Source organism: Acartia tonsa, chromosome 1 (assembly GCF_053477335.1).
Source record: "Acartia tonsa isolate MP-2025a chromosome 1, ASM5347733v1, whole genome shotgun sequence".
Lineage (NCBI taxonomy): Eukaryota > Metazoa > Arthropoda > Copepoda > Calanoida > Acartiidae > Acartia > Acartia tonsa.
This window is the reverse complement of record NC_137260.1, coordinates 53,062,713-53,078,439: the sequence shown is the minus strand read 5'-3', so window position 1 is coordinate 53,078,439 and position 15,727 is coordinate 53,062,713. Positions and strand designations below refer to the sequence as shown.

General features: G+C 31.4%; 1 protein-coding gene across 1 annotated transcript in view; it reads right to left on the bottom strand.

The window, feature by feature from the left end:
- LOC145331154 (uncharacterized) overlaps positions 1–15,727 on the bottom strand; it is a 34,180-nt gene that overhangs the window by 502 nt on the left and 17,951 nt on the right. Inside the window, exons 6-13 of the mRNA XM_080175782.1 lie at positions 5,759–5,922; positions 3,763–3,831; positions 2,738–2,788; positions 2,432–2,533; positions 1,902–2,109; positions 1,378–1,550; positions 1,066–1,233; positions 436–496 (exon numbers count right to left, since the gene is read on the bottom strand). Of these exons, the coding sequence (XP_080031908.1) occupies positions 436–496; positions 1,066–1,233; positions 1,378–1,550; positions 1,902–2,109; positions 2,432–2,533; positions 2,738–2,788; positions 3,763–3,831; positions 5,759–5,922 (996 nt within the window). The remainder of the gene's footprint in view (positions 1–435; positions 497–1,065; positions 1,234–1,377; positions 1,551–1,901; positions 2,110–2,431; positions 2,534–2,737; positions 2,789–3,762; positions 3,832–5,758; positions 5,923–15,727) is intronic.

Genomic DNA, 15,727 nt, shown 5'->3' with positions numbered 1-15,727 from the left:
TGCTTTATAGGGTTACAATATGGAACAGTGAAGAAACGGCGGCACAACCGCCGAAAACCGCCGAGAAATTGCAAAAAAATTTCGGCGGGAAACGGCAGTTTTCGGCGGTTGCGCCGCCGTTTCTTCACAGTTCCATATTGTACCCCTATAAAGCAACTGCCATGCAAAATCTCAGACCTGTAACTCTTTTTTTAGTTGAGTTCCTTTGTTGACTTTTAATTTTGGTTTCAAAAAGTGGCACATCCGCCTCCCCCCTTTGAAAAAAATTTGGATCTAACTTTAGTTAAAACAAAGAAAAATTAAATGCCTTTTTTTCTGTGGATGCATGAATCAAAAATTTCTCTTTGACTAAAAGCTTCAAACCCCAAGTAAACACTACCCAATTAATGAAAAATGTTAAGAAATATAAAAATTATGACTTATGTAAACATTCCTAGATTTAAGATGCATCAAGAGGATATCATTGTCTGAAAATCTGTCACCACAAAGATTACATCTGAAAATAAACAGAGTTATTATCAAATCAAAAGCTTTTCTAAGGTCTAAAGAACAAAAGCAGAAAAAAGTCTATGCCTCTTTAATATCTGGAATATGTACTATGTAGATTAACTACTAAGTGAGAATATTTTCATATTTTCCTTTGTTATTGGTCAATTTGAAAATATTAAATACTTTTGGTTCTTTGGTATCTCGTGTTTTGATGAAAATATCTGCAAATCAGCTCTTTTCTGCGAAGAAGAAGTAAAGTCTCTCAATGAGGTAAAAAAAATGAGGGATGACGAGAGGAGGAGTGGGAAAGTAAACCCCTAAAAAAGAGATGGATAATCTATCGTTTTAATGACGTAACAAGCTGTTTTTTTTGAGGGACTTTCTTCGTCTTGTTTTCTTCTATATTATATTTTACTATTATTTTTTATCACAAATTTTTAAGTTTCTTATTATTGTTGCGCTAGTTATGGACATTCTTGTTATTGTTTTGATTAAATCTACTCTGTATGATGCTTGGTTAAAAGTGTGAAAAATCTTATATCTATTAAACTTTGAGTGTTGGAAAGAAATTTGTACCTGAACAAAAAGTCCAGACCATATTTAGCATAGCTGTGTCGGAGCGTATCTGACTCCAGGAGGTTTGACTCGGAGCCTATCCCTGTGATGGGGAGAGAAGGTGGCTCCGGTTGGGGTAAGCCCTGGTAGGTCTCATGATTACCCATTCTGTCTCGAGCATCTGGCCTCCTAAAAAATATATCACTTTTAAAAATATTAAATTAAAGCTATACTTTTAGTTTTATCAGTAGGAATATGAGAAATTCCCTTGCTAATTGTTACCCAAGCACACATAAATTGTCTAAATCTTAGGAAATTTTTATTTCAAAGTACCTGAAACTGCGCGTATTTCTATTTCTCTGCGGAGTTCTGTCCCTCCTCTCAGCCTCCGAGGAGCTGCTACACCTCCGATTTCGTCTGAGTGTGTTGGTATCTGGTCTCTTGTCTTTCCTGCTTCCGTGTCCACCAAGAAAATTTGCTAGGCCTCGACCCTGTGGCTCTCTTTCCTGAATTAGTTTTTTTGTCAAAAAAAAACCAAGAAAATAAGCCTTAAATTATTATGAATGCAGAAGTGCTAGAGAGTCACAAAGTTTTTTTTTGTTTAGCCGCTGATAAGATTTTTAAGCTGCCTGCTGCATTTTTGTTGTTTTAAAACTGAGCGGGTTATGCGTAAATGAATTAAGAAGTAATAATCAGGGGCTCAGCAGTCGCGCGTCAGCCACATGTAAGCCTCAAGTCTAACCCTACCCCAAATATGAAAAATAATTTCAGAACAAATTTTCAAAGCATCCAAACTGGTTTTAATTTTAAGCTTCGTCGCGGCTGCCGAGCCCTGGCAATAGTAAAAATGTGTTTACCTTTAAAGGTGTATCCACAGTTTCATAATTGTGCAGACTTGGAGAATCAATAGGTGGACGCCTATTATTACTCAAATAAGGAGACTGGTTTATGGACGGAGTCTGACTCCGCCTCCCCATCGGAGATTGTGGGGGCGTTGCCAGTTTCCGTCTGGTTCTTAATGTGTTGGATCTTGTAAAAGTTCCTGTATCACGTCCAGAGTTTAACCTATAAATATTTTAAAAATTAGCAAAATTGAATTCACTATTCTTTAAATTTTCACGCGCACAACGTGTTCATATAAGCTCTTCCTCCCTTACTGTATTTGTCTGTCTGTCTAATAGAATGTTGTCATGTCTTGATTGTTTATCTAAATGTAAAAATATACTTTGCAGTTTCCCATTTAGAAGCTTTTGTATAATTAGGGTATAAAAATCTGTCAGTACGTACCAGTTAACACTTTTCTTTAATTTAAGAAGTGTCCAATCACTTTCAAACTTTTTAAAAATCAGCATTTTTTGTGAACTATTAAATTCATAATGACTGTAACCTGTTTTCATCGATGAAAAGTTGTTTATTTGTTCCTTTATCATTTCCAAGTGAAGTACAAGGCCTCTGATCACATCTAGGAGAATCTTCCTCATAAAAACAACTGAAACAATTCAGCATTAAAGTTCCATCCGTTTTCATCGACTGGAGGAGCCGTTTTGTGGAATATTCTTTGTCAATTTTCAATTTATTTTTTAATCGACTAGGCATTTTGAGGGTAACTGCACAAAAAAATTGCCATGGTCTCTGTGAATATTTTTCAAAATTAACAAACTAAGAATCTTATTATTAGTATTATAAATATTACCTGTCTTGAGATATTGGAGAAATTCTTGATAAGACATTGTTCAGTTGTCTACATTATTTCAAGTTATTGCTTTTATTCAAATAAATTATAATTATTTCTATTCTTAATTATATTCAAATTGGGGAAAAAATACTAAAGGAGATATTTAACAAATCAATGATGACATTAATAGTTTGGAATTTGTGTGTGTGTGTTTAGTGTTTGGGTGTGTGTGTGTCTTAGTGTGAGTGTGTGTGTTTTGGTAATTATCTACCCACAAAACTTCTGTATTGGGTCAAATTTGAGACAAATTATAAGCTTAAAGCCGGCAATTTAGCCATAAATACATTTTTTGAGTGGGAGTGGGATTTTTTTCAATCCGGATGAAGTATGTGGTAGAGTTGCAATAGACAGATTAGAAAGAGAATAATCAAAAAAAAATAAGTATTGAAAACTATGGTTCTTTTTTGTACGTGAAGAAAGTCACTTAAAAAATCAGCAAGTGACTTCATAAAAATGAGGGAGATGAGAGGAGTAAAGGGAAAGAAAACCCCTAAAAAACAGATGGACAATCCCTCATTTTCATGACGGTGCATGGTGATTTTTATAGTGTCTTTCTTCAGGGACTTCTTTTTTATGCAAAAATAGGAAAATTTTGTCACGGTTGCATTCAACTGATATCGGTATTCTTTGTTCAAGTGATAATTTATCCAAATTTAATCCTCGTATAAAAGTATTATTGTTGTGTATTTTTGCATTAAAATTTTGAAAAATGCTTAACCAATGGTTCTCCTTTTTGGAACATCTTAATAACATACTCCATTTAATATTTTTATTACCCACTCCCTTCCCTAATGAAATGCATTGCCAAAAAATCCAAGATAATGTTCACCATCAAACATCAAATATGCTAATTTTCTACACAAATTCTATCAAAATTTTCTCATCTTTAAATGTCTTAAAGAACCGCCTAGTGATAACATTTGACTTTTTATCCACTTTCTACATTTAAAAAGTTAAATTTAATAAAAGCAATAACTTTCCTAATGTGTTTTTGATAATAGTGTAGGGAAAGTAGGCGAACTTGTTTAAGCAGAAACTTTTGCCCACACACCCTGAAACAAAAGATTTTTAAATACAAAGATTTTCTAAAATCGTTCTAAAAAATTCCGTAAGTCTATTTCTAACTTACTGATTTTTAACTTTTTGACAACATTTTTTTTATATGATATATTCATCACATTTATCTGATTTTTTAATAATGATTCTGAGAACAACAAGGTACAATACTACTAGTGTTGCCAAAAAAAATATTTACAATATCGTTTAGCCTTAGTAATAAAATGTGCTCCTTATTAAGTACTGACACTCTACAGTACTTTTATTGTTCGTTTGTCCTTCCTTTATATTTTGGCGCTTGGCTTTTATGAATGTTGTCATTCTTTTTTAAATAACATCCATCACTAATCATCATGAACAATTCCTTAAACATTTGAAGCAGTTAAAATAAATACATTTCCAAAGCAAGGACGATTGTTACCACTGCTTTTGAAAATATAGAAAGAAATCTAACTATCTCTAAAAATTTAATAATTAGTCTTCTTTTAATAGAAAATTTATTATTTTCTTATATTAATGCATCTTCCCTTGATACCAATTTATTAGTTTTATATAAAACTTATAGAGAAGTTTCGCTACTTAGATAATTAACTGCAAAGAAAAAAGGCCTTTAAAAAATACCCATTCAATCAGTCCAAAATGGTGTTATTTTAAAGTATGGGATTGAATCATTAAATTTATCTGTTCTAATTATAGTCCTAAATTTAGATAGGAACCCTTCAAAATCCTGGCCTGGTCAATTTTAACTACTTGATAGCAGACTCTCTATAACCAGAGCATGTCTGTCTGTATGACGTTCTATCCCCCTAAATTTCCTAATATATAATTCCTAAAACTTTTTGCTTGTTGGTGGATTTTTAAAAATAAAAAAAAAACAATTTGCATTAAATTAAACTACTTATTACACGAATATTATATTTGTATAATTTTAGTAAGAAATGAATTATTGTTATTTTTCGAACAAAAACATTGCTGCGCTCCTTTTTGACAAAATTTATTCTTAAATATTATCTGTAAGTCATTAAATTTAAAATAAAATGTCATAGTTTTTTTTTTAGCTTATTGGAACCCAGTAAAATCGTACTCAATGTGCAGTGCACAGTTTAACAGCATTGTTTTAAAAGAAAACTTTTTGCATACTAATGCACTTTTAGTGGTACTTAACTAGGCATATAAATCTTTTTACTATAACCAGGCAACTAAAAATATCCACCAATCAAAGAACTAGTACATTTGTGGCTATAAGTAGCGCAGCAATAACAGTCTAGCAACATTTTTATAAATTAAGTTTCAAAACTTTAAAATTCCGCCAATTAACTAAATTTTGAAAATATTTTTCTATGTTTGTAGCAGGATAATGAACACAGTAATAGTGTCTGACTGATTATGACGTAACAAAAAAAATTAGCCAATGAGAGGCCACTATTAATTTTACCATTGGTCAATAACGGCCTCTCATTGGCTAATTTTTTTTGTTACGTCATAGTCAGTCAGACACTATTACTGTGTTCCAGGATAATTATAGAAAAGTTATGCTTTCAAGTATCTAAATTTTATTTTTTACAAAAACCAATATCCTCATAATGAAATGATCGTTATCAGATATTTACAACTTTCTAAAAGATGAAATGCAAATTTTTATTCCAAAAATATGCATAGAAAACCAAAGATCTAAAAAGCCATATATTTTAACATATTGGCTAATTGCTTAGTGTTCCACCAATTCAGCAAAAGGATTTTTTTAGCATTGAAAAAAGAGATCAGAAGTTAGAATTGTTATAAGAGCAGCAAAACTCCCTTTTACCTAAGTGTCATCATTTAAGAGTAACACCCTGAACTCACTTTTTGTTTTGCTTTTAGTGAATATGTAACTTTTTGCAGTAATGAACTTTGGCGGAGGTGTATCAACGCCTAATTACTTACCTACAGAAGGTGTGCCTCTGCGGGGGTGGGGTGGAGGGGAGGCTGCGCGAGGAGGCGGTTGTTGAGGTGGGGGGACCCGGGGGCGGGAAGGTGAGGGCTGGGGAGAACAGTCCACAGATGAACTGGGAATGGTGGTGAACCAGATGTCTCAAGCCCAGGCCTTTCTAAAATAAATTCAAAGGTTGGTGCTACAAGATCAAATTTAAATTTTGTCAGAAGTTGATAAACAAAATGATAAAGGGTAAAATTTGTTATAATGCTACTTTCATGCTTATTTAAGGCTAGGTTAAGTCAAAGTTAGAAGAGCCCCACAGGGTTTGAGTTTCTTACGAGGCCCTAAATAATAAAATTTATAATCTAAGTTCTTCTGACTAATTTTTATGTAAAAAATAAAATAAGATTGAATAAATATTTCATAGCATCAAAAATTTGAAGAAAATGGAATTAATGTTAGTCTTTAAGACGCTAATGACACAAATTGTAGAACCTAACATACATGTATGATAAATATGAGCAAGGCTGTCAACAACTATTTGTATGTAAGTACATGTAGAATGTAGATTGGATATGAAAAATTACTGCACTAATATCCTGCAATGGATATATTATCACCTGGATATTTTCATATTCCATAAAAAAGTGAACTCTGTAGCGGGCTAAAATCCCCCTCCTTTACCCAATTTCTTCCCCGCCTACTGGATAAACGGCCTGTTCAATAAAAAATCGGGGAAATTGCAACCTAAATTGGCGACAAGTTTTCTCCTGTCATAATATCCACGTATATTCTACATCCATTTATCCTGCCCAGTTTCAAGGGTGCAAAACGTACAACAATTTTTTATGCTAGCTTAAATATGTTGGACTTACATTATTAAATGTTTAGGAACTTTCACACAAAGTAACGTTTGAGCATTGAAACTTTGCCCCCCCCCCCCCCCCGTTAGTTTAAAATCTAGTTGAGGGAAATATAATTTAATAAAAAGTTATTTCTCCCAATGATGTGAACTCATAAAAGAGCTAAACAATTGAAGTAATTAACTAAAAATAAACCAGATTAAATTCGCTACTTCATTCCTAAAGTATTTAAATCAAAAGTTAATTAAAGAGTAGCTTCGCCTGAAATTCAATGTTGGAAGAAAATTTGGCGTTGGCGGATGAAAGATTTAAAAGATTTTCCTTGTAATGTTGTAATGTTAAAAGTATCAATTATGAAAAGAAGGGCGGGAAAATGTTGTGGGAGGAGTTTTTACAGACTATTGTACTTAGATCATATTATATAATTTAAAGAAAATAATTCGCAATAAATGTCGTCAAAATAAAATTTACAGCTGCAAATTTTCTGCAACTGCAACTTCCAATTTGAACAATCCACAGCCATCAAAGAGAACCAAAACTGCAACCACCAAAAAGTTAAATTACACAGACAAGCCATGCTAAAGTTTGACGGCTGCCAGGCCAAATAAGATTTAAAGTATAAGACAGCTAACATGATTTGTGCCAAAGTTTATGAAATTCCATTTAAGGTTTAGTGATGAATAAATTTACCTAAGTTTATTTTTATTTTGTAGAATATTTTTCTCTAATTTAAGAAATATTTAATGTAAGCCATACTTCCAAAAATTGAAATGATTGAAAAGCTTAAGATTTGATCAGCTCAAGCCTCACAATCACATGGGACATGAATATTTCCCTGTCAAACTTTTGTCCCCTTATTATATCAATATATGTTGGTCATATCTGTGTAAATGTTAATAAAATATCAGTCACTATTTCTTTTACCATACTGTCGAATAAAATTTTAAATTTGTAAGTCAACGCTACATCTTGAATTTAACAGGAATATGTTATCCATCTTGTGTCAAAATTGTGCTAGGTCTTCATTTCTCAATGATTAGGATCAATAATACTCCATATACATAATACATAATATATAAGAATTCACAATGTATATTAGATCAAAAATGTTCTATCTAGCCAGGGATCTAAGGGATAAGACAGTTACTAATATAATAATGTACACATCCAATTACAAAGAAAACTAAATTTTCGTTTCTGTAGACTACAATTATTGGTGGAAAAGGTTGGACTCTTAAGGGTTCCACAAGTTAATCAAGATTTAATAAAATTTGCCAGAGTTTTAAAGCCAACGAATAAGAAAAAAATTCGACCATGGAACGTGATGATAACCCATGTTCGTATTGATATATAAATATTTAGTTCCTTTTGATTTTTTAACTGTCTTAAAATTTTCTTTTCTGAACCCCAAATTAATAGGTAAATTTTTTCTCCTGTCTTCAGTACTAAATTGATGGAAAGGTATATTGGACCTTTAATTACTGGTACCCGGGGCTCTATAAACATTTCCTCTCATTCCGTGACTAAAAAACTTTGGGTACTTTTATCATGTCATGATTGGTTGGATCAGACTAGCAACGTCCAAACTTTTCAACCATTAATTTTATTCTTAAGAAGGGTTTATTTTTATTTAAATAATTGGAGATTTACATCATCATTCTATGTCCTATTCATTAAGACCCTTCGAGGGCTATTCAAGAGACACCCAAACATAATCATGGAGTAGCTTTGAGAATAACACTGGTATATTAAAAGAAGAACAGACAATAATAGTTATTTCTTTCATCGTATTATAAACGGCTTTCCGCGGATATAGAATGTACAATTATACGATTAAAACAAGTTTTTTTTAGCCCCGAGGTGCCGAAGGCACGTGCTAAAAAAACTTGTTTTAATCGTATGATTGTACATTTTTATATTCGTAGAAAGCTGGATATAATACGATGCTAGACATGGTTTTTGCGTATGGATGAGAACCGGTTCCTATCCACCGGATTCGAATGAATACGAGAATAAAATATTATATCTAATAATTTTCTTACCAATTGTATTATATAACAAAGCCTGATATTAAGCAAGTCCCGCCCCAAGAGTTGGACAACGTTGAACTAACAAGGTCAATTATGCCCATTATTAGCGCAGCTACAATTAGCTATTAATGTTATCCCGCGACCGCGCTTGCATTATAAAACACACTTTACAATATCCACTGGATTAGAACCATGTATAGCACCATTTTAAAGACAATATTCCACGAAATTTAAAATAAAAATCATAAAATTAATTCCTTCGGCCCCTCTGGGCTTACCAAACTGTTTTTAATTTTATATTTCTTAAAAGGAAAGCTGTCTATAGTATGATGCGATAAATAACTATTCCAAGTAAAATATTTAAGATTCGTCAAGAAAGAAAGAAGTTACAGGCAATATAAAACCGTAGTGACGTTCACACAGACCCTTATCTATAGAATAGCGGCGCAACGAAAAAAAGTAATAAATAGAAGTAATTTGCTCGCATAAACTATTACGTTTTCTTTCGAAAATAGTTGTGGGAGGGTTGATTGTCAATATAAATATACATAAAAAAATAAGATGGACTTTTAAAACCAGTTTTTTAGATTTAATTGGCGTAATTAAAGCTGAAAAATTAATCAATTAGGTTTACTGATAACAATTAAAAATTACAAAATTTGCTAGTATTGAATCAAATTAGAAAATTAAAATTTGTTTTTTTATAGAAAGATTCGGCAACCGCAGTTGTAATTGTCTCCCGCCGTATTTATAAATAATTGACTGCTGCAGCCAATTATCCATAATGCTGAAAAAGCTGGCAATATATATAAAAATCTGCAGCCGCTTAAATTTTTGCTAAGGCGCAGCTTTATTTGAAAAAAATAATCTAGTAAACTAAAAATATTGATCATCTAAATAGTTGGATGGTAATGATCTTGAAAATTCCATAAATTCTTTATTGTCATGTTGCTTAGCTTAAAATCTTCTTAAATTCTTATTATTCAGATCTTCTAGCAGTTTGTGACTTATGCTTGTGTGTGTGTGTGTGTGTGTGTTAACAGGCATGTTGTTATAGATAGTTAATTTAATCAGTTATTTTAATTTCAATTAGTTTATTCGGCAATAAAATTTGTGAAAACATTCAGGGGGGGGGGGCGGGGGGGGGGGATGAGTAAAGGTTAAATAGCCAACAAATAAATTTTGTAAGTATATCAATCCCCCCCCCTTAAATAAAAAAGTTTGGATATCCTTTAAAACATCCATAAAAACAAAACTCGAAAAAGGTCAAACGAGCATTAGTAAATCTTTTAATGTTGAAGCTATTTAATAAGAGTAAAATTTTAAAGGCATAAACAAAAAATATGCAAATAAGTTTATCTCTACATGCATGTTATTGATTGACAGATAATGTAAATTTGGGGCAATAACCTAAATGTATTAAATATTCATATACTCATCATTACATACAAGTAAGCCTTAATGGTTGTGGGCCAGGCATTGTTACAATATTCTTAAACCAGCATCCAGGGGCTCTATATTTGAAGGGATATGAAATAGACTAAAACCTTACCCAGACTTATTTATAAAATTTAAATAGCCTAAAACCCCTTAGGGCATATAACAAGCTCACTGTAAAGGATAGCTATATTGGTTCATCGGTTATCAAGATAATCGCTGAAGACAAAAAGCTTAATTATCTATATAATAGGATTGCGTTATTTTTAGAACCATAATTGGGCAATTTTAAAGAAAAATAGATCAACAGCCGTAGTGGATCCTTTTCAAATTTTCAACAGCCAATGTAAGCCGCTTAAATATAGGCAGCAGCTGAGACCATCTACATTAAAGGAAGCTGTTATAGTGCCTACAAAAAAAGACGTCATTTAAATAATGACCAATAATATGTCAATAGAAAGACTAAATTACTAATGGTAGGCCAGTATACATTTTAATTGACCAGTATGACGTCTTTTTTTATAGGCGCTATAAAAAGCTTCACTTTAAATGATAAAAATGTTATTTTAAATGCACTTGTTCTAACTTAATATGAAAATATTACTGGATCATTTTTAATAAAGACGTTAAAAATAACTTCCAAATAGAGTTAGTTATGTTTTTGAAGATTACTTTTTTCTCTAGAAAATTCTTGGAAAATTTGAACCATCAATTTTAATATGGTATGGCTTTGATGTACACACACATACACGCACACACACACACACATACATACACATCTTTACACACAAACAAGCACGCACAGATACACAGATGGATGATGTCCAAATATGGAATAGAACAACAACATCATGATTTGCTAAATATATGTAAATCACGCCGTTCCTTAGTCAAACTTAAACATTTTGAGATTATCAGTATAACAGGACAAGCAACACTTGCTGAAATATCTAAATCATCAGCCGCCATAATATAAAAAACGGCAGCCGTCGACTAGTTGGCCCCTTTTTTCCAACAACATAAGCCAGTGTTGCTGTTAACGCCGGCTAAATGCAGAAATACATTAATTTTACAGTATGCTGCAATTATTTAATAATCCGCAGTCGCAAATCATAGCTGTTATACAGTTGGCTGTGAAAATCATTTTCATAATTTTTACTTTGTTCTTCTAACTTACGGTGTAATTTTTCTGAATTAAAAAAATATATCTTGATTTTATTAAGTAAAGGTGTGATATTTATAAAATATGCTACAGTTGGAAAAATACTCTATTATGATAATGTATGCTAATATCATAGCTAAAAATAACTTTATGGCTTAAAAATATGTTTTGCATATAACTATGCAATAAATGAATATCAGCCGATGTTTTACCTTTTATGAAAAAATAGAAATTATCTCTAAACAAGAAGCGAAGCTCTTAATTTTAAAGTAAGTGTTATGGAAAACTGATCATAGCAGATAGATAGACCAACAGACATAATGAATTGTAGAATACAGATGACTAAATTAAAAAAAGGATGCTGTCTAAAATGGTGCAAAAAAAGGGGACAAATTTCAAATTGTTTTGGCGTGTGACGTCATACCCCCATCTCTTTTCTAGGGGGTTTCTTTCCTCCTTCCCTTTTCTTTCCCCTCACTTGTGACGTAAATAAACAGCCCCGTCAAATCAATTTGAAATTTGTCCCCATTTTTTGCACCATTTTAGACAGCATCAAAAAAAGATAAGATGTATTCAATAGCAGAAACGATATACCTGCGGATAAAATGCTAGAGAAGATGTGCATTGGTAAAAAATAGCATAACTCAATTTTAAATACTTAAACTACTAAAAGAAATTTGGCCAACAAAACTAAATTATGCAAGAAAATTGCATGGTACAGACTTTGGTAATGAATATCCTTGTTATTCTAAAAGGTTGTTTTTATTCCTTGATTGAAAGTATTCTTATCATTTCAACTTTAACCTTTTTTATCTCAATGGATTTATTATTATTTGGATCCTACACCAGATTATCATGTACTCTAATAAAGTAAACCTTGTTGCCGGCTTAATTATCCCCCTCATCTTTTACCCCATCCACTTTCCTCATACTGTATAAACGAACTGATCAATAAATGACATTGGAAATAGCAGTCTGAATTGACGAAAATCTTCCCCTTGTATATTCTACATCCATTTTTATCTGTGCAATGCTAGAAATAAGAAGCATCTTATGCTTAATCCTTAACTTGCATATGAACAAGTAGAATAATATCCATAAATAGCACAGCAATTACGAGCTATCATAGTAGTCATATAGTAGAATACTATGCATTATTTATGCATTAAGAATATTGAACATTTTTTCGGCAATTAAAATTGTTACATTTAAATATAATTTGAAAATTTTAGCAGTAATTGTCAATAAATCACTTTATATGATGACAGTAAGAAAACAATACATACATCTATGACAATTTAATTATTTATAAATTTTTCTACGATGCTCACTCATACTTCGTTAAGCTTTAAATTTCTTTCAACTTAAATTCAATAATACGACAAATCATTAACAAACCTATAACTTTACTGCTGTCAAACTTATGAAGCAATTGATGATAGCTTAAAAAATACAAAAAATCGAAAAATAATGCGTATAAGTTTATTAAACGCGAAGAAGGTTTGAAATGTTGGCAAGAGTAAGATTTTATCAATATATCAGCTGATATCAAATCTTTGTCCTATTCATATGGGGGAGGGGGCGTGAAATTGGGCACATTTGACTTTTAAACTCTTGAATTGTAATGCCTTGAAGGCCTATAGGCAGTGCATGACTGAGATAAACGGCAAAATCCCTCAAAACCTATTAGACAACCCAACCACCCACCCATATCTAACCTTTTGAACGAGTAGTTTCATTAATAAAATGTTTTATATTTTGCTTAGAGTGGGATAGGTTGAGATGGACAATGAAATCCCTAAGAGGGTTTAGTCTAACGATTTGGATTATAATTAAACGTTAATCTTGCTATGTTAATTCGGTCTTTCTTAAAGTTTTAAATCAAATTTAGAACTTTTAGACAAAACTACTTGCCTTTCTTCGCCTTCAACCCATCTTAAAACCAATTGGTGTTTGAAGGGTGGGGAGGGGGGGGGGGGGTCATATTAATGCTCCACTGACTCATTTAAGGGATTTTACAGATAAACATTGTATTTATATATAAACTTAATCCTAATGTCAAAAGAGCCCTTTTGCATTTTCGTTGGAAAGATCACACAAAAACCCATAAAACTTAAATTTTGCTCGGTAGTTTTATTTTTATTTTATACCAAAGGATAAAAGAAGACGAATCAAATTTGATTGATATAGTAAAAATGTAAGCAGGGCTCGGCAGCTGTTTACATTTAATCAATGTTATTTAAAAACTGCGGTGCTTTACAAAGTGTCCTTAAATATGTGCCATGTGATGTCATAAAAATGAGGGATGAGAGAAGAGGGAAAGGAAAATTTTAAAAAAGAGATAGATCTATTGACGTCACACGGCTCATTTTTTAGGACACTTTGTAGAGCTTCAAGAACTGCTACCTTTCAAATAAAAACCAGCTGCAGCACAATCTATTTCAGCATAAAAACATTCAATAAATAAAGATAAAAATTTGTTTCTTTTTTACCAGTCCATTGATTTTTAATTTTGGGCTTGGGGCGAGTGTTTTTAATTGATTCCTATTACCAGCTAATTCGTGCATCCATTTCTTTAATCAACAATGGACAATAAATCAAATCAAAGTGATTTACAAGGCATATGTACATATTATTTATGCCTATAAGCCAAAATTTGTTTAAAACATTAGGTTGGGCAATTCAAACCTTTAATTTGATATAAAACTGAATATTTTTAGTCAAACTGGCCAATAGACTCGCTAGTTTTAGAATTTTAAATTTTTATTGATAAAAATTTTTGTCTTTTAAAGTTTAGATTTTTGGAAAGGCTCTTGATAGAAAAGATCTATATAAAGATTAGGTTATTAGTTCTTTTTATACCAATGGAAATTAATTATTTATCAATTGTTATTAAACTTTTTATATAATAATAAAACAGAATGTTAGGCTCCAATAAGATCTAACATGTTTTTGGACCATACTGTAAAAATATTCATGATAATGAATGTTTCTTTGTGTTTATTTTCAATTAATTTATTCAAGAACAAAATTAAATTTGAAATGTTAGACTTGGATAATGTAAAAATCCTACGCAATCCACGTTACTTGAAACATTTAATATCAAAAGATTTTAGCATGTCTGGCTTTTAAAGGTTTTATCAGTAGTGCAGTTACTATACATTAAGGATGTATCTGTCCGTCTGTCGCTTCGTGTAAACACAATAGCTTTTTTATCTTCATTTAATAAAATATTTTCATTAAGCTTGATAACAAAATTATATATTTACCTCACATGTTGTGCTAAGAAAACATTTTAAGATTGTTTTTAAAGTAAAACAGTTATATTATAACAAGGATATCAATATCCAAAAAGGCGAAGCTTGTTAAACTAGACTATAGGACTTACGAACATTAGCAATCATGGAGAAAAATTGCTTATCAAATTTAAACAGCATAATATTATTTATTTAGAAAACTTACTAGTATTTATTAAGAAGTAGACACGCAATCGAGATTTTACTTTTTTGTTACAGGAATCTTGATGCTAAGTTAGACACTTTATGACAATCTAAGTATGCATATGCTATCCGTTACGAACAGACGAAGGGCAAACCATTGAGGTAGAAAAGGTTCGACTTTAAAAAGTTTAATCAGATGTTGTTTTGTTTGTTTTCAAATAAACAAACAACAAATAAAGAAATAAAATTGTTTGCACACATTTTATTTTATATATCTTAAAATGGATGTAAAATAACAAATAACTTTTTGTTATCTTAAAAACTTCTTAGAATATTGAAATTAGTACTTATCAGTTTAGTCTTTAGTTTATTTTGTCTAGAGGGAGGTTGGGGGTTGACCAGTACTAAGCTTTCCTAAAAATTACAGAACAGTTGGTTAAACCAGATTTGAGATCTTATTAACAACACAAAGACATCCAGTTACTTGATAATAGACGGTTTGACACGAATCTATTCTTAAGGTCATATAAAAAAACACTTTTAAAATTTATATTAAAATTGATTACAAAATTGAATTAAATTAACGATACTGTCGCTGTTTGTGTGTGTGTGAGTGTTTTGTGTGTGTGTGTGTGTGCGTTTCTGTGTGTTAAAATTGGCACATGTATGCAAAAAGGTTGGTTGTAACAAAATGGCACTGTCAAGTCGTGTAATTGAGATACACTGAACTCTTTTTGCGATAATTTCATTATCCCTTTAAAATCAAATTTGCTTCATTTAAAACCCCACAAAGACTTAAATCATAAAGGTATTGGTATAGGGGTCTGTTTCCCCTCAAAAAATTTTACAAAATATAACCCCTCTCCCCTAAAAAAATCTTTTATTTTGTCCACCCTGAAAAAAAACACTTGGACGTCCTTGCAAAATAGATTACCTAAGTGGATGATAAAAATCTACTTGTGGAGTGGATTAGGTTTACCTATATGAAAAATAAGATCCCAGCTAATATAACGATAGTTAAAAATATAAATATAAATTCACAAGA